General features: G+C 41.0%; 1 protein-coding gene and 1 long non-coding RNA gene across 3 annotated transcripts in view; both read right to left on the bottom strand.

Annotated features, from left to right (window-relative positions):
* TBC1D4 (TBC1 domain family member 4) overlaps positions 1 to 21,341 on the bottom strand; it is a 237,751-nt gene extending 216,410 nt beyond the window's left edge. Inside the window, exon 1 of one of the 2 annotated variants that reach the window (XM_012520062.4) lies at positions 20,198 to 21,341. In XM_012520062.4, coding sequence (XP_012375516.2) covers positions 20,198 to 20,677 — 480 coding nt within the window. In that variant the 5' untranslated portion in view covers positions 20,678 to 21,341. The remainder of the gene's footprint in view (positions 1 to 20,197) is intronic. The other variant, XM_012520059.3, reaches the window with a different exon arrangement.
* A 557-nt stretch (positions 21,342 to 21,898) lies between these two features.
* Positions 21,899 to 24,837, bottom strand: LOC111760837 (uncharacterized). The gene is made up of 3 exons (XR_002794420.2): positions 24,694 to 24,837; positions 24,294 to 24,404; positions 21,899 to 22,792 (listed from the first exon to the last, which is right to left on the bottom strand). It is a non-coding gene; the product is annotated as an uncharacterized lncRNA (long non-coding RNA).
* Positions 24,838 to 26,783: the final 1,946 nt, after the last annotated feature.

The raw sequence follows: 26,783 nt of genomic DNA, 5'->3' as shown, positions 1-26,783 counted from the left end.
AGGAAATAAATAAATAAGGAGCTCAGGAGAGGTGAACCAATTGCTCTTGTTCACATGCAAAACAAGGGAGGGATTGAGTCCAGAGCTTGTATCTCCTGTGCCTACTCTGGCTTCTCTAGCTAAAGGTCTATTATCTCTGTTCCAAAGAGACATGGTCACACTTGCATAATCAATAATTAGCAGTCTTTTCCCCTGTGCCAGGCCACTAACAGCAAATGAAAATTCAAGCAGGAATCGGTCCCTTCTTTAGAGACATAGCATATGGAAATGTGGAAATGTGTTCAAAACAGAGAATGCTATCAGTAAGGATTGGATTTCCCTGTATTTATGCTATCTGCATTACACTTTAAGTTCACTGGCAGAAGGAACTAAGACTGAAAACATACACAAAGACCTCTGCAGTATCAGGTACTGAGGAAATTTAACAAACACTTTTATAAATCAACAATTTTTTAACAAACCAGTCAAGACAAAGTCGCCACCCTGAGTTTTAGGGACACATGGTAGCAGCATGTCTATTAAAAATAAACCATCTTGGGAAGTGGATGTGGCTCAACTGATAGAGCATCCGCCTACCACATAGGAGGTCCAGGGTTCGGAACCCAAGGCCTCCTGGCCTGTGTGGTGAGCTGGCCCATGCGCAATGCTGCTGCGTGCAAGGAGTGCCATGCCACGCAGGGATGCCCCCTGTGCAGGGGTATCCCACATGCAAGGCGTGCGCCCCACAAGGAGAGCTGCCCCACACAAAAAAGCGCAGCATGCCCAGAAGTGGCGCCACACACTTGGAGAGCTGACACAGTAAGATGATGCAACAAAAAGACACAGATTCCCAGTGCTGCTGACAAGAATGCAAGTGGACACAGAAGAATATACAGCGAATGGACACAGTAAGCAGACAATGGGGGAGGGGGGTGGGGAAAGGGGAGAGAAATAAATAAATCTTTAAAAAAAATCATCTGAAAAATATAAGTAGCTAAGAAACAATTATAGGGGTTACATATGTCAGTTCCCACTACCAATGTCCAGAATTAATTCTACTTTCAGAAGAAGAATTATAACAAACAGGATTTCCAGAGAAAATATTTATTAATACAATTGCAGCACACACGTGGTATAACTGGTTCCTAAGTAAATAGGGAAATGTATTATGACTCAAATCCATGCTAACAAATTTCAACTCTCATAGTCAATATGTACATTACAGCTTGTCCCTCTACTGCAGGGGTTCTTAATCTTTTTTGTTTCACGACCCCTTTGCCAGTCAGGTGAAAACCACAGACCCTTACTAAGTCCACGATAAACTCTGTGTTATTTAATAAATATAGCACTAACACGTCCCATAAGAATAATGTCTTTAAAAAATTTCAATTCAAGTTCAAACCCCATGTTAAGAACCCTTGCTCTACAGAGTCACTTGTGAGTTTATCCTCCATTCCAGGGGCAAGAAAAAAAAACCTTAGTAAATAGGCAAACGTGGTATGTAACTATTCATGTAATTGCCGTTTGCATTAATAAGCAGCTAAATTTGCCCTTTTGAACAATGCATCACCGCTGACAGGAGCATCTTTAGGCAAGCTTACTAATGGACAGCAGGTTTACAAAGATTGTTTCAATCACAAATAAAGGACGATGACTTGGCAGACAAATTCACATGTAAAACACAAGACTGCTTCATGGACGGAACAAAAGCAAAGGCTGTTTAGGACCCGTTACTGGAAAGCAAGTCTCCTACCCCACGCAAGGACCAAATTGAAGAAAACTTGGAGATGGTAGTGCTCTTAGGAAGACTACGAGCTGCCTAAAGAGCAAATGCCTTTTTAGGGGGTGAAGATGTGGATGAATGCAGAAGCCTATATTTATAAATTATATGACTGTGGCACTTTTAATTTTCCTAGAAAAATAAAATCATCGTTCCCTACGTGTTTTTTTTCTTTTAAGGAGAAACCCCATCCATGGTGATATTACAGAGAATGAGTACAGTCTCACATGAACTTAGTTCATGCCTCAATGGCCACTGAAAACTATAATCAACCTATCAACCACTTTTATAATAAATATTAGGTAAAATGAACATAAGGACAGTGATTATTCCCATGTCAAGGGCAAACTGCTTTAATTAAATACAGAAACCAGGAACACAAATCCTGTATCGTTTTGTCAACACCCCAGTGTGGACACTGGTTACAGCTGTTTTGCATTCCCCATTCCCAGCCTCACCTAGGTGAGTGCCTCCCCATTCAGTCATCTTCCATTTTGATATTAAAAGAATTTGAGACACCTCTTGGGACTGTCCTACCTATTTGTGAGGATGAGGCTTAAAAGTCAGAGCCTAAGAAAATGGTCCATTTCAGATTTGGGGAGTGAAAGTTACAGAAGCCATACCCAAGCACCATGCAACTAAACAGCCTTCCAAATGAGATCATGATTCCATTGAGAAACCTAAATAGTAATACCATTTAACTGAAAAATAACCCAATTATCACAAGGATATATTCATAACACCACACTTGCTGATCATTTTCCAAATCCCCCAATGTTTGATTCACATCATTCAAAAAGATGCCACAGAGACTCCAATGCTGGGCTTGGCGGCTTCAGTAAAATGCCTGAGTTACAAAGGGGAAAAATTAAAATGCCCATCTCCAAAACAGTCTGTGAAATCCTCTCAAAAAATACAGTACTTATTTATAAAAATATGCCTGCTTTAAATCCCATTTAATATTATAAGCAGCGTAGCATGTCTAAAATTATCAACATCCATAACAAAAAATAGTATTGTGCAAACAGAAGATCATGATAAGAAATATGGGAACATATGTACATCCTTGCCCACAGACTTTACACTTTACCCATAGATTTAGATTCCTTGAGGGCAGGGACCAAATTCTTATTTGACTTCATTCCAATTTGTTGGCATGAACCTCTAGTATAGAACCAGGTCCTGGGGATGTATCCATAAACAGACAAGATCTCTCTCCTATGGAGCTTACATTTTAGAGTAGATACAGAACTCCCAAATCCATAAAAAATAATAATAATTTTAGATGTGTACATGCCAAAGGGAAAACAAAGGGCTGGGAAGAAGTAAAAAATGCGACCTATACATGACTCTTTTCCTACTCATAAAAAGAAGCTTCCTATGGTTGAAATGTAGAGAATACACAAGACCAGTGTAATCTAAGACTACTAAGACTATAGAGACAAAGAGAGGTCATATCATATAGGATCATAAGCTAAGAAATTTGGATATTATTTTACCAAGGTAACCTGATCACAAAGACCCACTCCTAATGCTCTGTGGAAAATGGATTATGGGAGGACAAGAGAAGAGCAGGATGAGAGGCAGGGCAGCAATCCAGCCAAAATATGACGGTGACCCCGGGGTGGCAATGGTGATAGAGAGACCTGGATAGATTAAAAATAAGTTTTGGAAGCGGAATCAACATAACTCCCCTAAACACTGTAATTGGGAAGTACATGAAAAGTAGGACTCAAATATAACATCTAGGTTACTAGGATCACCAACTATACTTTCAAGTGCAGATGTCAAATAAGCATTTAAATACTGGAAAAAAGAGCTAACAATAAATTGAGAAGTCATAAATTAAAATTTACAAAGTGGTTTTAGAAAGTGCAAGGGGTTTGGAATCCCAAATCTGCCGCTTACTAGCTTGTGTTCTTAGGAAAGTTACCTAACTTGAGCCTTAGTTTTCTCATCTATAAAGTGGGGCTAAAAAATACCTATTCTAACAGGATTATGTACAGCAGGGATCAGCAAACTTTAAAATATATATATATATAATTATTTATTAGACAAATTGTGAGCGTACAAAACAATCAGGCATAATGTGAAAAATTTCCAAACATCACCTCTCCAACAACACCTTGCATTGTTGTGGAACATTTATTACAAATTATGAAAAAACACCATCAAATATGCCAGTTTACATCTGCTATATTTTTTCCATACATCCCCTATTATGAATACCATGTATTAGTAGTGTACATTTGTTATAGTTCACGAGTGAACACTCGTATTTGCACTATTAACCAGGTCCATCATTCACCACATAGTTCACTGCATTATACAGTCCCACGCCTTATACAATCCATCCAAAGTGTACACTCAGTGACTCTCACTTTCATCACAGAATTGTGCAGTCATCACCTCAGTAAATTTCTGGGTGTTTTCCTTAGCACAAAAGGAAAATTCCCATTATCCCTTACATTGATATAGTAGTACCCTCTTCCTTTTTCCTTTTTTTTTTAAAGATTGATTTTTATTTATTTCTCTCCCCTTCCCCCTCCCCCCCCAGTTGTCTGCTCTCGTGTCCATTCGCTGTGTGTTCTGTGTCTGCTTGCATTCTCGGTGGCAATGGGAATCTGTGTCTCTTTGTTGCGTCATCTTGCTGCTTCAGCTCTCTGCATGTGCGGCACCACTCCCGGGCGGGCTGTGCTTTTTTCGCACCCGGTGGCTCTCCTTGCGGGGCACACTCCTTGCGTGTGGGGCTCCCCTATGTGGGGGGACACTCCTGCATGGCAGGGCCCTCCTTGCACGCGGCAGCATTGTGCATAGGCCAGTTCATCACACTGGCCAGGAGGCCCTGGGTTTGAACCCCAGACCTCCTATATGGTAGGTGGATGCTCCATCAGTTCAGCCACATCTGCTTCCCTAGTAGTACTTTCCTAGACATTGATGTAAGATTATTACAATATTCGTGTTAACTATAGTCCATAAATTATATTGATTATATTTTTCCATGCATCACCATATTCTTACACATTGTAATAGTGATGTACATTTGTTTTAGTTCATAGAAATTCTTGTATGTGTACATTAACCACAATCCTCATCCACCACTGGGTTCACTATGTTATTCAGTCCCTAGATTTTCCTCTTTCTTTCAATTAACATTACATCCACAGACGATCCCTTTCAGCCACAATCACATTTTTTTTAAGTTTTTTTTTTTCTCCCCTTTTCTGCCCCCTCGCCCCCAGTTGTCCGCTCTCTGTGTCCATTCGCTGTGTGTTCTGTGACCACTTCTATCCTTATCAGCGGCACGGGAATCTGTGTTTCTTTTTGTTGCGTCATCTTGTTGTGTCAGCTCTTCGTGTGTGCAGCACCATTCTTGGGCAGGCCGCACTTTCTTTTGCACTGGCGGCTCTCCTTACGGGGTGCACTCCTTGAATGTGGGACTCCCCTACATGGGGGACACCCCTGCGTGGCACGGCACTCCTTGCGCACATCAGCACTGCACGTGGGTCAGCTCCACACGGGTCAAGGAGGCCCGGGGTTTGAACCGCGGACCTCCCATGCGGTAGGCGGACGCGCTATCCATTGGGCCAAGTCCACTTGCCCACAATCATATTTATAAATCAGCAGTGTTAGTTATATTAACTACAGTGTGTCACCATCAATTCTACCCATTTCCATACTTTCACAATCAAGCCAATGAAAAACTCTACATGCATTAAGCATCAATACCCCTTCTCAGTCCTCATCCTAACTCCTAATAACCTATATGCTAGGTCAGGGATTCTTAACCTTTCTTGTTCCACAGACCCCTCTGCCAGTCAGATGAAAACCACAGACCCCTAAGACCACGCTATCCTGTATATTATTTAATAAATATATCATACCTGCACCAACATGTACCAACATGTCCCCACAAGAATAATGTTGTTTTGAATTTCAATTCAAACTCACGGACCCACAGAAATCTTTCCATGGACCCCTTGGGGGTCCATGGATTCCTCTTTAAGGACCACTGCTCTAGATTTTAACTCAATGTGTTTATTCTTTGTATTTAGTTCATATTACTGAGATCATATAGTTCTTGTTCTTTTGTGTCTGGCTTATTTCACTCAGCATGATGTCTTCAAAGTCCATCCATGTTGTCATATGTGTCCCAAATTGATTTCTTCAGAACAGTATTATATCATATTTATATACCACATTTTGTTTTTCCATTCATCGGTTGATGGACACTTGGCTTGTTTCCATCTTGTGGCAAATTGTGAATAAAGCTGCTATGAACAATGGTGTACAAATGTCTGTTCACGTCTCTGTTTTCAGTTCTTCTGGATATATTCCTAGTAGAAGGATTGCTGGATCACACAGCAGTTCTATATTTAGCTTTCTCAGAACCACCAAACTGTCTTCCACAGAGGCTGCACCATTCTACATTCCCACCAACAGTGAAGTAGTTTTCCTATTTCTCCACTTTCTTTTAACTCTTGGAAGTTTTCTGTGTGTGTGTGCATGGTTTAATAATGGCCTTTTCACAAAGTATAAGATGATATCTCATTGTAGTTTTGATTTGCATTTCCTAATGGCTAGTGAAATTGAACATTTGTTCATGTGTTTTTTTACCATTTGTATTTCCTCTTTGGAAAAACATCTATTTAAGTCTTTTGCCCATTTAATTGGATAGCTTTCCCTTTTACTTAGTTGTATGGTCTCTTTATATAACATGTAAATCAAACCCTTACTGGATATGTGGTTTCCATATTTTCTCCCATGGAGTAGGATGCCTTTTCACAATCTTGACAAAGTTCTTTGAAGTGCAAGTGTTTAAGTTTGAGGGAGTCCAATTACCCATGATTTCTTTCATTGCTCGTGTTTTGGATGTAAGGTTTAAGAAACCACCACCTACCACCAGGTCTTGAAGTGTATATCTACACTTTCTTTTAGAAGTTTTAAGGTTATATCTTTTATGTGTAGGTCTCTGGTCCATTTTGAGTTAATTTTTACATAAGGTGTGAGACACAGGTCCTCTTTATTTCTTTTGGACATGGATATCCAGGTCTCCCAGCACCATTTTTTGAATAGACTGTTCTGACCCAGCAGGATGGGCTTGACAGCCTTGACAAAAATCGATCGACTGATACCACTGAGGGTCTGTTTCTAAAAAATCAATTTGGTTCCACTGTTCTATATGTCTATCTTTACACCTGTACCATGCTGTTTTTACCACCATAGCTAGAGAGTGAGAGTCTTCCAACTTCTTTCTTCCTTTTTACGATGTTTCTGGCTATTCGGGGCCGCTTACACTTTCAAATAAATTAGATAAATGGTTTTTCTATTTCTTAAATTTATTCTCAAATAAATTAGATAACTGGTTGTTGGAATTTTTATCAGGAATCTGTGTATCGATTTGGGTAGATTTGATATCTTAGCAATATTTAGTCTTCTAATCCATGAACACAGAGTGTTCTTCCATTTATTAAGGTCTGCTTTGATTTCTTTTAGCAATGCATTGTAGTTTTCCGAATAAAGGCCCTTTAAGTCTTTTAAGTTTATTCCTAAATATTTCATTTTTTTAGTAGCTATTCTAAGTGGAATTTTTCCTGACTTGCTTCTCAGATTGCTTACTGCTGGTGAACAGAAACATTAATTTTTTAAAGGAAATTTAGATTACATGTTACATAAAAAATATAGGGGATTCCCATATACCCCACTCCCCACACTGCCCACATTTGCCCCATTAACAACATCCTTCATTAGTGTGGTATATTCACTGCAATTAAGGAACACATTTTGGAGCACTGCCACACAGCATGGATTATAGTTTACATTGTAGTTTATACTACCTCTCACATAATTCTGTAGGTTATGGCAAGATATATAATGGCTTATATCTACCATTGAAATGTCATTCAGGACAATTCCCAAGTTCTGAAAATGCCCCCCTATTACACCTATTGTCCCTCTCCCTGAACTCAGAACTTTCAGTGGCCACTGCCTCCATATCAATGATATAATTTCTTCCATTGCTAGAATCACAGTAAGTCTATAGTAGAATACCAGTAAGTCCACTCTAGTCCATACTTCATTCCCCAACCCTGAGGATTCTGTGATGGTGATGCCCACTCCACTTTTAATTGAGAGGGGGCTTCAGTCCCGTATGGCTGATGGATGGGACTCTCTTGCTTGCAGTTAAGTTGTAGGCTCTCTTGGTTCCTTGGTATGGTGGTTGTTGATCATTACCTCCTTGTTAGTTTTCCTGAGTGAGTCCAATGAACTGGAGAGTAGGTGTTGCAACTCCACTGAGGATCACGGCCCAGGTGGCACATGCACAGCCAAAGATTCAAGTCTCTTGGACATATACCTACCAACTCCAGCACCTACTATAGGTTCAAATAGAAGGGACCAAAGAGTCATGTGTAGTAAAACCACAACTGAGTTCAATTCTGTCACACTGGGGAGCACAAACCCCAAAGTCAGGCCCACTGGCAAGGCACCAAACTCATGAGCTATCTACCCTGACCATCATGACTGGGTGTCTCTAGAGCTCTCAGGAGTACTGCTTTTTGGAATAGTGTCTAATTTGGCAGTCAATGAGATTCTGCTGAGACATGCATAAGCGTAACCTCTGGAATGACCTCCTGACTCACTTTGAAGTCTCTTAGTCATATAAACTCATTTTTCCTTACCTTTTCCTCTATTTGGGCAAGGTCTTTTTCCAGCTGCATTGCTAGGTGGCGCTTAGTAGTAACTCCTTGATGCCAGGGAGGCTCATCCCTGGAAGTCATGTCCCACATCGGGGGAACACTAATGATTTCTGCATATAAATCTTGTATCCCGACACACTGCTGAACTTGGTTATTAGCTCTAGTAGCTTTGCTGTAGATTTTTCAGGACTTTCTAAGAATAAGATCACATCATCTGTGAATAGCGAAAGTATTATTTCTTCCTTTCCAATTTGGATGCCTTTTATTTCTTTTGCTCTAGCTAGAACCTCTAGCACTATATTGAACAACAGTGGTGACAGTGGGAATCCTTGTCTTGTTCTCAATCTCAACAGGAAAGCATTCAGTCTTTCACCATTGAGTGCAATGTTAGCTGTGGGATTTTCATATATGCCCTTTATTATGTTAAGAAAATTTCCTTCAATTTCTCTCTTTTGGAGTATTTTTATCAGGAAAGGATGCTGTATTTTGTCAAATGTTTTTCCTGTGTCAATCAAGATGACCATGCGATTTTTCTTCTTTGAGTTATCAATCAGTATTACACTGATTGACTGTCCTTGTTGAACCACCCTTGCATGCCTGCATGCCTGGGATAAAACCTATTTGATCATGATGAATAATTATTTTAATGTGTTGTTGGATTTGATTGGCAAGTGGCTTTTTTTTTGAGGATTTTTGCATCTGTATTCATTGAGGAATGGTCTGTAATTTTCTTTTTTTCCTCCCCCGAGATGGTTCCCTCCTCTGCTCATTGCTTTTGCTCATTATCTGCTTGTTATCAGCTTGTTGTCTAGGGTCTTTTTCTTTGTAGGAGGTCCTGGGAAACAAACCTGGGAACTCCCATGTGGGAGGCAGGCACTCAACTTCTTCAGCCATATTCACTCCTTGCTTGCTTGTTTTTGCTCATTGTCTTGCTTGTTGTTGTTTTTGCTCATTATCTGCTCATTGTTTTTTGCTTGTTGTCTGCTCATTGTTTCTGCTCAATGTCTGTTCATTGTCTATTTGTCTTCTTCCGGGGGCACGGGAAACCAAACCCAAGACTTTCCATGTGGGAAGTAGGAGCTCAACCACTTGTCACATTTGATCCCCTTTAATTTTCTTTTTCCATAATTTATCTTTATCTAGCTTTGGTATTAGGGTAATGTTGGCTTCATTCAATGAGTCTGATAGTGTACCCTTCTGCTCAATTTTTTTGAAAAGTATGAGTAAGACTGTTATTAAATCTTCCTTAAAGGCTTGGTAGAATTCACCTGTGAAGCCCTTTGGTCCAGGGCTTTTCATTTGGGGGAGATTTTGACGACTGTTTCAATCTCTTTACTTGTGATTGGTTTGTTGAGGTCTTCCATTTTCTCTAGGGTCAGTGTAGGCTGTTCACATGCTCCTAGGAATTTGTGCATTTCATCTACATGGTCTAGGCAGTTAGCATACAGTTGTTCATGGTACACTCTTTGTTTTAAAGATTTATTTTTTATTTATTTCTCTCCCCTCCCCCCCCCACAATTGTCTGCTCTTTGTGTCCATTTGCTGTGTGTTCTTCTGTGACCGCTTCTATCCTTGTCAGTGGCATCAGGAATCTGTGTTTCTTTTTGTTGCGTCATCTTGCTGTGTTGGCTCTCTGTGTGTGCAGCACCATTCCTGGGCAGGCTACACTTTACTTCACACTGGACAGCTCTCCTTATGGGGCGCACTCCTTCACTTGGGGCTCCCCTATGCAGGGGACAATCCTGCATGGCACGGCACTCCTTGGGCGCATCAGCACTGCACATAGGCCAGCTCCACATGGGTCAAGGAGGCCCAGAGTTTGAACCATGGACCTCCCATGTGGTAGGCAGGTGCCTGATCCATTGGGCCAAGTCCAATTCCCCATGGTGCACTCTTATGATCTCTTCTATTTCTGTGTGGTCAGTAATGTCCCTGCTTTCATTTCTGATTTTTTATTATTTGCATCTTTTCTCTTTTTTTGTCAGTTTAGCCAAGGGTTTGTCAATTTTGTTGATCTTCTTGAAGAACCAACTTCTGGCTTTGTTAATGCTATTGGTTTTTTTGTTGTTGTTGTTCTCAATTTCATTTAATTCTGCTTTGATCTTTGTTGTTTTGTTCCTTCTGCTTGATTTTTTAAGAGCTAGCTATTCTTTTTCTAGTTCTTACAGGCATGAAGTTAGATCATTTGATTTTAGCTTTCATATTTTTTAATGTAAATATTGAGGGCTATAATTTTTCCTCTCAGCACTGCCTTCACTGAATCCCATAGGTTTATTTGTTTTTTTAAAGATATATTATTTATTTATTTCTCCCCCCTCCCTTGTTTTTGTGCTCGCTGTCTGCTCTCTGTCCCAATTGGTTGTGTGTTCTTCTTTGTCTGCTTGTTTTCTCTTTAGGTGGCACCAGGAACCAATCCTGGGAACTTCTGGAGTGGGAGAGAGGTGCTCAATCTCTTGTGCCACCTCAGCTCCCTGGTCTGCTGCATCTCTTATTGCCTGTCCTCTCTGCCTCTTTTTGTTGCGTCATTTTCTGTGCCAGCTCTCCACATCGGCCAGCACTCTGTGTGGGCCTGCTCTCCACGTGGGCCAGCTTGCCTTCACCAAGAGGCCCAGGGAATCAAACAATGAACCTCCTATATGGTAGATGGGAGCCCAATTGCTTGAGCCACATCTGCTTCCCCCCATAGGTTTTGATATGTTGTGTTTTTGTTTTAATTCATCTCAAGATATTTACTGATTTCTCTTACAATTTCTTCTTTCACCCATAGCTTATTCAAGAGTGTGATGTTTAATCTCCACATTTTAAGGATTTTTTTCAATTTTCCTGCCTGTTTTTGACCAGAATTATTCTCTTATGAGAGAAAAATGCTTTGTATAATTTCCATCTTTTTAAATAGCAACTTTTCCTGTGAAGGTCTAGATAGTAAATATTTTAGGCTTGTGGACCTACAGTCTCTGTAGCAACTACTCAAGTTTGCCATGAAAGCAGCCATAGACCATACATAAAACAAATGAATGGGGCTGTGTTCAAATAAAATAGAGGCTGTAGTTTGCCAACCCATGGTCTAGAGCAGCAGTTATCAAAGTGTGGTCCCAGAGCCAGCAGCATAGATCACCTGGAAACTTGGCAAATTCTCAGACTCCAGATCCCAGAACCCAGACCTACTGAATCAGAAAATTCTGGGAAAGTGACTCAACAATCTATTAGAATGAACCTTCCAGGTGATGCAAGCTAAAATTTGACACCACTGGTCTAGAAAATAAATAAAAAGCACTTAGCTACTACTATTAATACATATCAATTATTATTATGTTAAATAATATAATTACAGACATTTACTATCTAATTCCTAAGTGTAAAGCCAAGTGCTGGGTAACTATAGTTGATAAGCAAAAGAGACAATAAACTCTGGGAACTCTACGGTGGGTTTAGGTGAGAATATTTGATAAATTACAGACTATTTTTATATACTCTTTATTCCAAAGAACTCCTACATCTATTAATTAAAATAGGTTGTCATATTCATTCTTCATTTATTAAAATGAACCATACAATTTCAAATATAAACTTCAACCCAATTTCCAGTAGGAAAAAAGGTCTAATTCCAATTAATTTCTAGATCCCTACTGGCATATTAGCTATCAGTTAATAGTTCTTATTGCTGTAACTAGCACACTTTACTTGAACACATAATGAGCAAATTTACCAAACACCATTAATATTTTAATGAGACTGTGACCACTGGAAAAGTTTAGGACAATGAGGGATGGGAAAGGGGGGGGGGGGAGAAACGACAATAAAACATAAAAGACTCTCCAGAAACAGAATATAACACCACCAGCTTTCGTACAGTATTACTATTGCTTTCAGAAACTAGACAAAGATCTCTCTATTTGAATCTGCCTTATATTAGATAAAAGAATTAAGAATGGATATAGACGGGTCATGCCCACAACCCATCCCACCCCTAAGCTGTGTTTATGCCAACAAGCCTTTGCAAGACCCCATACAAAAAGCAAAGTAAAGTTCGTATATAAATGGTTAACAGCCTTGGAAGTAGCCAACAGGAAGAGGCAAGGACCAGAAACTAGATGTTCTCTCAAAAAACTAGCTTCCATAACTGGAAAGAAATTCCATCAGAAAGACAAACACACAGCATTTTAAACATTAGGCAATTAGCACTGGGTAGAGTTGAAAGTGAGCAGCAGGACTGAGGATGATCTAACACAGAGTAATGAGGGTATTTCAACAGATATAAAGAACATGCTAGTGAAAATCAAGGAGCAAGAAATATTTAGAGGGAAGCGGACTTGGCCCGGTGGTTAGGGCATCCGTCTACCACATGGGAGGTCCGTGGTTCAAACCCCAGGCCTCCTTGACCCGTGTGGAGCTGGCCCACGCGCAGCGCTGATGTGCTCAAGGAATGCCATGCCACGCAGGGGTGTCCCCCGCAAAGGGGAGCCCCACGTACAAGGAGTGCACCCCTTTTGCCCAGCGCAAAAGAAATTTCAGCCTGCCCAGGAATGGCACAGCACACACGGAGAGCTGACACAACAAGATGACGCAACAAAAAGAAACACAGATTCCCGTGCCGCTGACAACAACAGAAGCAGACAAAGAAGAACACGCAGCAAATAGACACAGAGAACAGACAACTGGGGTGGAGGGGGGAGGGAAGGGGAGAGAAATAAAATAAAAATAAAGAAATCTTTAAAAAAAAAAAAGAAATATTTAGAAAAGCATGAAGGAAGGCTATTAGTTTAATTTCAGGTAGATTCAAGAAATTCTCTCAGGCTACCCTGCCAATGGGAATTAAATGGCTAAAAGCAAGGCAAGAGGTGGGTTGAAAAGGCTAGAGCCAACTAGTGCCTGGCAACAGATTTGCTTATTGATTTGTGAAAGGCCTCTGCTATATTATATAATACATTATGAAAATGTGTATGTAGATACAATTGTGAGATTCAAAGGACTACTTGATTTGCTCAGCAAGAAGCACTATGGGGAAGCAGATTTGGCTCAACTGATAAAGAGCGTCCACCTACCATATGGAGGGTCCAGGGTTTTATACCCAGGGCCTTCTGACCTGTATGGTGAGCTGGCCCACGCGCAGTGCTGCCTGAGCACAAAGAGTGCCCTGCCATGCAGGGGTGTCCCCCTCGAAGGGGTGCCCCACGTGGAAGGAGCGTGCCCCACAAGGAGAGCCACCCCATGTGAAAAAAGTGCAGTCTGCCCAGGAGTGGCACTGCACACACGGAGAGCTGACGCAGCAAGATGACACAACAACAAAAAAGGCGACAGTTTTCTGGTGCCACGTGACAAGAATGCAAGCAGACACAGAAGAACACACAGCGAATGGACACAGAGAGTTAACAATGGGTGGGAAGGGGAGAGAAATAAATAAAATAGACCTTAAAAAAAAAAAAAAAAGCACTATTTGACCTAGAATCTGAAATTGATAATAAACTACTCACAAATTATATAATACTGATAGAGCAAGATTCCATGGCTCTACCTTTGAAAATTTTGGAAATTCACATGAAAATTCACAAAACTCATAAAATGAAGGCTATTCAAATAATTTAAAAGATCCACAAAATAAAAGAATGGAAGCGGCACATTCAGCCTTCTATTTTTAGGAGGAAGATCACATTACTTGGAGATCCTCTTTCGAAGCCCAATCGCTTCTAAGAAATGAAACTTGGAAGAACTCAAAAACTTAAAAAATAGTAATGATGACACCCATACCCTCTTAGTGGGAATACACAAAATTGTGTCAAGATAACCTGAAATTAAGCCCACCAAAATTTTCATCTTATATTTTGTCCCTTTTTGTCATAGGATCACAGATATCAGAGACATATTAGATAATATGTGAAAGTTTAAATCCAGAGGTTTCCAAATTTGTGTCTTGTTCAGAACACTCTTAAAGGTAAATTTAAAAATTTCTCCCAATGTTAATATAATAACTTTATTTAAATATGTTCACAAAAATCTAGGTATAAATGCCTTATGCTTATAGCTCTAACTTTTAAACATCTCTAAAGTCAAAATAAATTTACAAAATAACCACAAACACAACTATAAAACCAGAATCATTTATATTAACAGTTTAAATGGAGCATCATGAAAGATGTTATTTTCCAAAACGACATGCATATGGCACCAACTGCTAGTAGTTTCTTCAGAATACCTCTGCTACTATATGTTTGTGTGTTTTGTTTTGTTTTCTAACTACTTTACTTGAATTTCTGCAAAACTGTACAGCACCAAGCAGATCATTGGGCCTTTACCTAAATTTAGAATTCACATATTATGTCTATCTATGTTCTTTCTTCTTCAAACTAAAGATAGCACAACTTGGTGCCAATACTAGTTTCTTGCTTTACTGTATTTGTTTTATAACAAAGGTAAAATGCATTATTTTTATACTTTATAGTTCTACATCTTACAATATATATAACATAGTTTACATATTCTAACAAACATAGCTTAATAAATTACTTTAAATTCAATGAAATATATTCAACTTCATGGGTGTACTTGTTCTTAAATACATATATTATTTTTATTCTTAAGTAAAAGTGGTTATAACGGTTACAAGTAGCTCACATGCTAATTTCACTGCTATTTCTGAGGACACTAAATAAAACATAAACCAGAGTTCCATTTCACCAGTCTAATAAATTATATACTTTTTATTTTCCATAAAAAGAAAAGTATATACCAGCATAACTATATTCAAGCTTGAATGCAGCATTAATTATATTCATAAATTTAATAAGCATATTTAAAGTGGGGATTTTTAATGTAAGAGTGCAAAAAGAGGTGATGGCATAAAACTTTATAATGCTGACAATCGAAAATGAATTTTTCAAAAACTGCATTCTAGAGAAGCAGATAAGAGAATAGGCTTTAGAACCCATCTACCTGGACTGGAAAACTGATTCTATCATTACAAGCCTTGGAACCTTGAGAAAATCATTTATCCTTTTTATACCTCAGACCTCAGTTTTCTCATGTGTAAAAGGGGAAAATATGGGTACCTATGCTACAAGGTTATTGTGAAAGGTAAAATGTGATAATCTAGGAAAAGCACTGAGAAAGTAGTGTCACCCAGATAGAATACAATAAATACGTTCACTTTTTTTTTTTTGGAGGTACCCAAGGCTGGAGATTGAACCCAGGACCTCATATATGGGAAGCTGGTGCTCAACCACTGAGCCACAGTGGGGGTTTTTTTGTTTGTTTTGCTTGTTGTTTGCTTTTGTTTTTTGTTTTTTCAGGAGGCTGCATGAGTTGAACCCAGGACCTTTGATGCGGGGAGCAGATGTGGCTGCTTTTGAAGAAAATGTTGGCTTTTTAAGAAAATTCATTCAGACAATACAGTGGACCCTGTATTCACAAATGTGATTGTGGTGAAAGGGGGAGTCTATGGACATAAATGCCAACTGAAAGGAAGCTAGAGAACAATCTAGGGAATGGTATAACAGTGATTTTGGTGGTAGATGAAGATTGTAGTTAACAGTATAAATTATATTCTTATGAATGCTCTTCTTTTACAAATTGTTAAGAATATGCTGATGCGTGGGAAAATGACAACTAATGTAATTTATGGGTGATTTAGAAAACAACATTTGGCTAGGGTATGCCTTACTGAAAACTTACTTCTGAGGGTATAAACAAATAAAGCTTTAATTCTTGCAAAAACTATCATAATTTAACATTAGGAGATATTTCCTAAAGGTGAATTGTTCATTCTTTCTGCAGAACTTAAAACTTTTGGCTAAAACATAAAATTTTTATTTAACATATGGATGGCTTTATGCTGCCTGGCAGAATAAAAAGTCTTTTTCTAGTTAAAAGGTATGTAAAATCATTAAGCTAGAAGATAAAAGAACTTTTTAAAAAACCCAGACAAATACTATCTCTCCTCACACTCACCTTGAACTTTCAGGTCTGAAATGAATACAAAAATAACCAAGGAAACAGAAGCGCTCATCTAACAAATTAAATGAACAAGGTAATTTAGGGCAGTGATTGTACTGGGAACCTGTTAGAAAGGTTCTACAGAATCAGAAACTCTGAGGGTGGGGTACAGCAACCTGTTTTAACAAGGCCTCCAGCTGAGTCTGATGCACAATCAAGTTTGAGAACTACTGGTGTTGACAGACAAGCCCTGATACAGCCTCAAACTTTATCATAAAACTCCCTCACAGCTAGGAGATTCTGGGCAAACATTTTCACCTTTCCCCCAAATATCCTGGCTACCCAGATTGCAGTCTAGTTTCTACCATGGAGCAAGGTCAGATTAAACCCTGCCTAAGAGAGAGAGAAGGGGAGGGATAAAAAGAAATGACTATAGCAAGACAAGACGAGTTATTCACCTGTCCAATACAGTACAAATTACTCCAAAAGTACAGAGAAATATAAACACAGATTTCTATTTCTCTGGTTTTCCAACTAGTCTATTCCCAAAGTCCCACACCATCAATTATTAGGAAACAGAACAGAGAAAGTACCTTTTTGAAATATAGTGACAAAAATTAGGTTGAAAAGTAGTCATCTGAAAAAAGCTAAAAACATAATTGATGTGTTAAGAAGAACAATAAAGAACAGATTCAGAAAAGAGAGCTGGAAGGAAGTGGTGTCAAACCCATTTTTTAATTTTTAAAAAATACAATTTGTAAAATCTCTTTTAAAGTACATTTGTGCACACTTCAGGAAATATATATAAGAAACATGAATGAAAAGTATGTTATAACAATCATCTTTTTGTTTTTTAAATGATCACTTGTTCTATAATTATGAACAATAATCACACGGTTAAGAGTCTCATGTCAAATGATAATTAACATCTTTCATCTCTAAGAAGGCTGAGAAACTCCAAACAACTCCTGTTTTTTGATAAGGAAAGTGAGATACTGCTATGCAGCCACAACACAAATAATGCCAGTGGTTCTAAAAGAGCATGCAGAGGTAGATGTAGGCTTTTCCTAGTTCAAATATCCAAATCTGTCTGAAGTATGCTAGGCCTGTCATTCGTCCTATGCAAAAATACACAGGCTTAAATAAGTGGGTTCCAATCGCTGTTGGCACATATTTGACTTGGAACTGGTTTGTTAGCTCCTGGCCTCGACTTATCTTTGCAACTGGGAGAAACAGTTCTGTATTATGTCATTCCAGCTAAAAGCTTCTCTGGATACAAGTGCTTAAGTTGACTCTGACCTGCCAGGAAGATGTGGAGTGAGACAGCACATCACTAAGGAGATACCCCCACAACAGACCCAAACTTTTAGCAGTGTGCTCCCATCCTTGAGGTCATATTTAGATCCACTCCTAAAAAGGTAAGTGAATAGATACTCTGCAAAACATTATCATTTTATATACAGAAACCACAATCCTCCAACTCCGTGGCTCAGCAGGAACACAGACTTTGCCATTTAGTGACCGTAGGTCCCAGTTCGTCCTGAATGGTCCAGGTTTATATTTGTAATGCTTATATTTATAGGTTTATATGTGTAATGTGTGAAAGTACTAGTGGTGCCCCTTTCAATAATAAAAAAAGTCCCGAATTAAACAATAAACTATATGAACATCCTACACATAGGCCCAATTCAGAAAAGGGAGAGGCATGGAGACAAACTAGAGGCAAGTTTATTTGGGAACGTTTGCAAACCTAGTGCCCCAGGCTATCTTGAAAGCTTAGAAGATTCTTGCTACAATGACTTTATTAAACCCAAGTAAATAATTTGCCACTTCAAATGTAGAACTCAAATTAATGATCTTCCGCTAGGGATTTTATAGGTTCTGAGCAAATAGGAATTACGCATCTTTAGGTCAAGGAGTCAACTGGGAAATGCAGATAAGCAGGAAAGCTGTATCTTTCTTCCTTTCTTTATCAGAAAGTCATGGGGCATCCCCTGCTCCCACAGGACTAAAAGGGGGAAATGTGCCTAAACACATTATTAAAATAGTGCATTCAGCCTCTGACACCTAAACACTTAATGGAGGTGTTTGAAACACAAAACAAAAGGGGATGTGTTGAACTGACTTCTACCAATGAGTCAGGATGGCACTCTGCAGACACTGTTGAGAATTCAATGTCCCACAAATTTTATATTATCAAAGAAATTAGTAATGCTATGTCGTGTATCGAATCTGAAATAAATAACTTTAACATAAACCATCAAGAATCATAAAACTGTTCTTAAAGGTCTGGGAAAACAGAATTTTCCCTCCTAAGAAAACTAGAAATTTTAACATAATAAAAATTGCAATAATTTTCAGAAACTAATCAAGAACATGCTGCACATATATGAAAGCAAAAAAAAGTTTTGAACAATTAAGTATAAAATGAAGTTCATTTTGATTACAGTAAGTATCTACAGATAATTTGTATTAAAGTTTTTCACCATAAATGTAACAGGGTCACATAAATTAGAGTTCCTCTTCTCACACCAGGAGTTATGAGTGTTAGGATATTAAACCACTTCACAAAGTGTTTAATTCTAAGATAGAGAACATTTATTTTATTCAATTCAGCTACAGACCTTTTGTGAAAAGCTGTTGCACAAACAGGAAGTCTTTCAAACAGCGATATTAGAATTAGGAATTAAGGAAAAAAATTAAGGCTTTACTTGCAGAAGGTTTTTCTCACATGACTATTACTAATTTCCCAGCTACCAAAAGAATCACCAGTGCAATCTGAGACTTTATTTATTTATAGACAACAGTATTCCTGCAAAGTACTTTGCAATCATAAAATAATTATTTCTTAAACAACATGTTAGCAGCTTTTGCTATGGTTAAAAAAAAAATCTCTTTATACATAAAACAAAAAATCCTGTAATAATCACTGCAGTAAGATTTTGTTTAGATTCCTTTAGCCTTTTAGTTAAGGACCTTTATTAAGCTGGTAAAAGTGGACTGTGGTAACAGAACACGTCGATTTAATAAATTATGGAAAAATACTATTAAAAAGCAAAATATTGAACTCTTCATAGACATACCTCTTCCATACGTTGAATTTTATATGACCCAACTATGTATTGATTCTTTCTACACCGGAATTTGTTAATGTGTTTAAAAAAAAAAAAAACTTGGGACAAAAGTGAGAGAAAGAAAACCAAAAGAAAAAGTCTTCTTTCAACTCAGCATTTAAACGCAGACCCTTTTTAGCAGACAATCTGACAATGTCTAGTAACTTTTCCACTTTTCCCTAATCTCCGCTCGGAAATCGCCTCCCAGACACTCAAATAACCATCACGCTACTGGCCAAAAATCAGTTAAGGTGCAAGACTACACCGAGACCAAGAGCAGGGCCTCTAGCAACCTACCCTAACCTGCCGCTCACACGCGCACACACACACACACAGTGAAGGCCATCTAGGGTCACACCCAGATGTGGCGGTCCTCTCCAAACGCACGCCTCTCCCAGCGTCGTCCTCCCGCGCACCAGCTCCTTCTGTGTCGTGGGACCTCGCTCCACCCTCCCTCGCACCCTCCCTCTCTCGCCTCCTCATCCATTCCTGCCCCGGCTCAGGCCGCGAATGCCCCTTTCCAACCCCTTGTCGGAGGCGTGGGAATGAGGCGCTTGGACCGCGCCACGTGGAGAGCGCGCGCCAGCAGCCTGACCACAGTCCACCAGAAAAGTGGGCTCCCAGCCCCTTCGGTCCCGCTACCCCTCCGTGTGCCAGTCCCGCCCCGCGCCCTCATCCGCGCCTGCGAGCGGGGCTCTTGCCTGGTTGGGGTCTGTGGCGCGGAAAACATGGCAGGCCATCTGAGACTCGGGGTCATCGGGCTGCGCCTTGATCAGGTAGGCAAAATAGGTGAGGTCGTGGCTGTTGTGGATGAAGCGCGAGATGTGCTGCGCCTTGTGCTCGAAGATGAACACGGCGGGGTTGGGCTGCGCCGCCGCGGGGCTGGTGCCCCCGGTGCCCCCAGCGCCAAGCGCGGGGACGCAACGCAGAAAGGGCGCGCTCAGCACCAGCAGCACCTCGCGGGCCGGCGGTGCCCCGCAGCCTCCAGCCTCGGGCTTCTGGCTGCGCCGGCGGATCTCCGCCATGAGCCAGGGCAGCATGGGCAGCGTGGTCCTGCGGTCCAGGCACGATCCTCCCACGTACCAAAGGCGGAACCGCTTCTCGCCGGGCTTCCCCGGGCCCGCCTCGGGCTCCAGGGGGTGCGGGAACGGCTCATCCTGAATGCAGCTAGGGGTTTCCATAACTCGCGCTGAGGAGAGGGAACCGAGGCGGCGGGCCAGGCGCGCCGCGCCCCCTACTCCACACTGAAGGCGGTCCCGAAACTGTGCCAACTCCCGCACCGGCTCCCGTGCCCGCCTCGGCGCGACCCGACCCCGAACTCCGCGCCTCAGCGATCCTGCCCCATGCGGCACTTCCCGGGGCGCGGGGTTGGGAGGCTGGAACGGCGGGCACGAAGGCTGGCGCCGGGCAGCCTTACTCCGGGGAGAGCGCGGGTTAAACAGGCATCCTCCTTTTGGTGGCTCGTGCCTCGGGACCCGACTTCCCCCTTCCTTCGCCGCGCGTCCCGTCAGCCGGAGAACGACGTCGAAGGCCCCGCGCCTCCGCCTCCCGCCGCGGGCGCTCGCCGCCTCCCGCGCGCCGCAGATCCGCCGCGGCCGCCGCTCTCGCCGCGGGCGCTCACTGGGAGGCTGGGCGGGGAAAGGGGTGTGGGCGGGAGGTGGGGGCGATTTGGGGCGGAGCTGACTCCTACCGGAGTGACCGGCTGCCACCTGGAAGGTCGGGGCGGCCGGGCTGCGGCGCGGTCAGTCCTCAGAAAAGGCCTGCGGAAACTATTCCGATGAAAAATAACAAAAACAAGCGTGGCCTCCCGGGGCCGCGCCTCCTCCTGCCGCGGCGGCCCCGCTCGCCGCCCCTCCTCCTACTGTTCCCGTCCCTCCCTCGCTCCTTCCTTCCTTCCCGGCGGCGGCTCTGCTCGGGCTTCTACCCCGCCTCCCGTCTGGCGGCGGCGAGCGACGCCTACCAAAGCGTATCTGAAATCCCTCTTCCTGCAGCCCCCGCCCGCCCCTGCACCCCGCGCCCGGGCAGCTCCCCTGCGCCCGGCGCGGGCACTGCCCCGACCAGCTCGGCCTATCCCGGCTCGCCGAGCTCTCTGCGCTCTCCTGGGCGTCTCTGCCGCCCCCTGTAGAACGGGCCGTTCCCCGTGGGCGCTGGAATTTTTAGAGTATTATTATTATTAATAATACTTGCTCCACTTCAACCCCTATATTGCCTGCATGCTAAATTCTAAATCCTCTCTTAATAATCTCAAAAACTACTCGTGTTTTTAAAAGAATAGTATGATAAAGTGTTTTTAATCCCAACTTTCGCTTTAAAATACACTGTATGACAAACGTGAATATTCCCAGTCCTTAGTAGAACCAACTTCGTAAAATATGGACATACTTTAATTACGATAAGTACCCTTGCTGTTCCCAAAAAGTATTTGAAACTGTTAACGAATACTCGTACATTATAAGAAAATATAAAATACGAAAGAAATGGGAGGGGGGAAAGAATAGGAAAAATAAAATGAAGTTAGGGACAATATCAATACCCAAAATACATACCATAATTTTCTAAAGGTTGTCCACAAATCTGACTTTAAATTTCTCAGCACCCATTTCAGAGGTGCCATAGACATTCTCAGCATTTTAGAGAGAAATGCTTATTTCCAAGGAACTCATAAAACATGTTAGGAATAATTTGATCATTCTAATCTTAAAACAGAAAGGTAGAGATGAATTCTTTTTCCCATTTTAATAAATACGACTCTCAGCCATTCTCTTTTTTTTTTTTCACTTTTACTGAATTAAAATTAATTGGATTAAAAGAAAATGCAATTTAAATGGGAAAGGCAATGAAAGCTCCTTTCTCCAGGTAGAGGAATAACGAAAACCTGGGGTTTCTGAATGGTTTTTGGTTGGTTGTCACACTTTCAAAAAATCCCTGGGACCAATTTCTCCTATTTATTTAAGATCAATATGGTCAACTGCCATTTATTCCTGAACTGAATTTCTGGGTTCCCTCCCCTACCACTACCACCCCTTCCTCATGGCTCATACATAAGCATCTAAGTTTCCAGAGGGAGACATAATTAATTGGCTTAGGTTAAGTAATTTGGCTTAGACACTCCACCAAATATTTGTGTAAAATAGACCCATGTCTTCAAGAAGCAAGCACCTGCTTCCTGCGTGGGAGGCCCGGGGTCCAGTTCCCAGTGTCTCCTAAAAACAAAAGAACCAACTCAGGGGAGCCTCGGTGGCTGAGCGCCGGCTTCGCACATTCGAGGTCTCTGGTTCAATCTCTGGCCCCCGTACCTGAAAGGAAAGAAAAGGAAAAAAAGAAGCAATGAAAGTTCTTGAAACAAGACTGAAACCGTCCAGAACCTTATCAGGAACTCTCCTACACAGATTCCATCTCCCTAGGCCTCATAACTATGGCTCTGAAAAAAGAAAGAAAATAACAAAGAGATGGGGAAAGAACAAAAATATTGTGAGTTCTACCAAATCTGCCATCGTGGGACCCAGGAGTGAATTTGGAGTTCAATTGACCAATTCGTATGGGCGTGAGTAAGTGAAGCAGCAAAGCGCAACCTTTCGCTATTGAAAGAGAAATGGGAGAGTGATGTTTAATTACATGACAGCTTAAGTGTGACTGCTTCCTTCTCTAGAGCCCTCCAAGCCTTTTCTTCTTAAGGTTTCTGTGATGTTTATCTTAGTTTACATTGATAAGTATTATTACTCTTTATCAGTATCTGGTCCTCTTGGCATCATGGCACATGGGAAGAAAGTTCTTCCCTGTCCCCTTGAAGTTAGGCACTGTTGTGAGATTTGCTTTGGCAGTGAAAAGTGAGAAGTGGCTTGGGTCATGCCTGAGTAGAAATTTTTTTTAATGATTTTTTTTTAGGAGGTACTGGGGGTTGAACCCATGACCTGGTACAGGGGACTCAGGTGCTCAAACACTTGAGCTATATCCCCTCCCCTAAGGAGAAACATTTAATTACCAGTAGATGATACCCTAGTCCACTCTAGTCCATTCTTCCCATCCCGAGGTCATTGTGAAAACATGTCCATATGGAGGTGTCTTATGATCACAGCAGCCCAGACTGCTGAGCCAACACACATGGGAGAGCTGCCCTGGAGATTCTCCCAGACACACAGCAGCCTTCTATGAGTGAAAGTAAACTTTACTTCTTTTAAACCACTGAGATTATATGGGGTTGTTTGAAACTTAACTGTCCAATAAAAGTGTTATAGTATATAATATATCATGTTTTATAACTTGTTTTATAGTTATTTATACAGTTGACTTACTACATGCAGGATCTAGATAGTAAGTTATTAGTTTCTTATCACCATTGTATCACCTACACAGCATTACATAATTGCATACACCCAAAGAAGAACTCAATTACATATTTGATCACTTGAAATTAGAAAAAAGATAAAAGGACAAGATATAACTGAAAAATGTTTGGTAGATATTACAGAGAATATGCAAGTCTATGCTATTTACTAAATGGTGGGGCAATAAATCAACTTCTGAACCTAAGCCCTCCACTCCAAGCCCCACTCATCCCCAAAAAGAATCCAAGGAAAGAATATGCTCATGAAAAGCATATCCAACAACCTGCTAGAAATTCTCCTGAGTAGTACTGGACACCTCTACCTGTGATATCCAAAAGTGAACACATTTTTTAAAGTGCCCCTCTAATACCCTGATCTTAATTAATGGTGTCAACATTAATTAGAAGTTGTAAATTCCAATCAAATCCTAGTTAAAGAGTTTATACCACATGAGAAATTATAAGGAACTTACATGGTGGTATATGACTTGAAGTTTTGCTGCAGCCACTGAAACTTGTTTCCTTGCTCCCAAGCTTGCTCTTGCTCTCTCTCCCATTCTGTATCCCCTGGCTTGTTTTCTTTCCTGCTTAAAAAAATCTCTAAATGAGACCCGCTAATCCTCCACCCATTTCCTCAGTCCCCTCCACCCACCATTTTCCCCCAAGTGTACAAGGACCAGCACATCTCAACATGCCGCAGCACAGGTGGCTGCATACAGCCTGATATGAAGGAAGAACAGTAGAGAGAATTGTAAAAGAGATCAATGAGAGGGGGGCAGGTGGTGGAGAGAGAGAGAAATGCAAGCTGGCATCTACTGATTTTCTGGACCTCAGACCCAATTTATTTTGATCGTCAAGCAAAGCTGCTCTCACCTAAATGCAGGAGTGAATCATAAAGAATATAGTCATGTTCCACTGGAAAGGATCACTTCTTTGGTTCACAGGAATTTGTCTTTTGATCCTGCTTCGTGGCTTCACTCTTCAAATATAAGGCACTCAGTAGAACTTTCTTAACTTGACCCTAGCCAAAGAAATTAGAAAAATCAAAGCAGCTGGTGTGTAGAACACAAGCTCCATGGTGTCAAGAACCACATGGGTCATGTGCTCTACTATCTTCCATACCAGAGCACAGTGCTCAGGACAAAGGAGCTTATTTCAGTCAACATGATGTCTTCAGGGTTCATCCGTGTTGGAGCATTTTAGAGAGCTTCATTCCTTTTTATGGCTGAATAATATTCCAACGTATATGCATACCTCATTTTGTTTATGCATACATATGTTGATGAACACGTAGGTTGCTTCCACCATTGCACTAATGTGAATAATGCTGTTATATACATTGAGGTACACATATCTGTCCAAAGCCCTGCCTTCAGTTCTTTTGGGTATATGCCTAAAAGTGGGATTTGCCAGACCTTATGGTAATTCTATATTTAACTTTCTGAGAAACCACCAAATCGTTTTCCACAGCAGCTGCACATTCCCACCAACAAGGCAGGAGGGTTCCTATTTCTCCACATGCTTACTAGCATTAACTATTTTCTGTTTCTTTAATAGTAGCCATTTTAGTGGGTGTGAAGTAGTGCGTCATTGTGGTTTTGATTTGCATTTTCCTAGAGGCTAATAATGTTGGGCATCTTTTCATGTGCTTACTGGCCATTTACATATATTCTCTTTGGAGAAATATCTATTCTAATTCATTTGCCCATTTCTTCATTGGGCTGTTTATCTTTGTGTTAATGAGTTTTAATGGTTCGTTATATAGTCTGGATATTAATACTTTCAGATATACAAATATTTTCTCCCATTTCTGTAGGTTTTCTTTTCACTTTCTTAATAATGTCCTTTGCTGCACAAAAATTTGTTTTGATAAACTTTCACTTACTTTTTTTAAATCTCTAAAATGATACATTTTCAGGAAGTAGACTTGGCCCAGTGGCTGGGGCGTCCGTTTACCACATGGGAGGTCCGCATTTCAAACCCCAGGCCTCCTTGACCCATGTGGAGCTGGCCCATGCACGGTGCTGATGCGCACAAGGAGTGCCCTGCCGTGCAGGGGTGTCCCCGTGTAGGGGAGCCCCACGCGCAAGGAGTGCACCCCGTAAGGAGAGCTGCCCCGCGTAAAAGAAAGTGCAGCCTGCCCAGGAATGGCGCCGCACACATGGAGAGCTGACACAACAAGATGATGCAATAAAAAGAAAACACAGATTCCCGTGCCGCTGACAACAGAAGCGGACAAAGAAGAACACGCAGCAAATTGACACAGAGAACAGACAACTGGGGGGATGGAAGGGGAGAGAAATTTAAAAAATAAAATAAAAATGAGTTAAAAATAAATGAAAATAAAATGATACATTTTCTAAAGCACAAAACACCAATCTTTCTAGTCTTATCTCTGCCACTCCCCTCTGCCTTACTCTACTCAAATTAGGATGACTCTCTATTCTCAAACTTGTCACCTGCTCTTGACCTCATGGGGTTTCACAAGCTTCTCACTCTCCCTGGATTGCCCTCTCTTCCTACTGCCCCACAACATGAATTTTCTCCGTTCACTACTTGAACTCGTGCCCTCTTCAAGATCCAATTCAAAAGTGAAGATATTTCTCTGAAGATATTTCTTACTTCTCCAGAGAGTTAGTGACCTTTGTTTTTCACTCTTGTTTTTATACATTTACTATGATAGCTCTTATCACATTCCTTATAATTTTTGGGTAATTGTCTCTTTCACCATAAAGAAGGTATCTTGAACGAAGAGATCATTTGTTTCATCTTATATTTTCCTCCAGGAGCTAGCACAGTACTTGACACTTACTAGGTACTTAATAAATACTGAATGAATTTATTGAATTAATAAATGGAAAATTAGAACTTCAGAAAATAAAGATTAAGAGGGAAGGAAGCAGATGTGGCTTAAGTGATAGAACTTCCGCCTACCATATGGGAGGACCTGGGTTCGATCCCTG

This window comes from Dasypus novemcinctus, chromosome 15 (genome assembly GCF_030445035.2).
Source record: "Dasypus novemcinctus isolate mDasNov1 chromosome 15, mDasNov1.1.hap2, whole genome shotgun sequence".
Classification (NCBI taxonomy): domain Eukaryota; kingdom Metazoa; phylum Chordata; class Mammalia; order Cingulata; family Dasypodidae; genus Dasypus; species Dasypus novemcinctus.
Note: the sequence above shows the minus strand (reverse complement) of the source record. Positions and strands in the feature narration are given on the sequence as shown.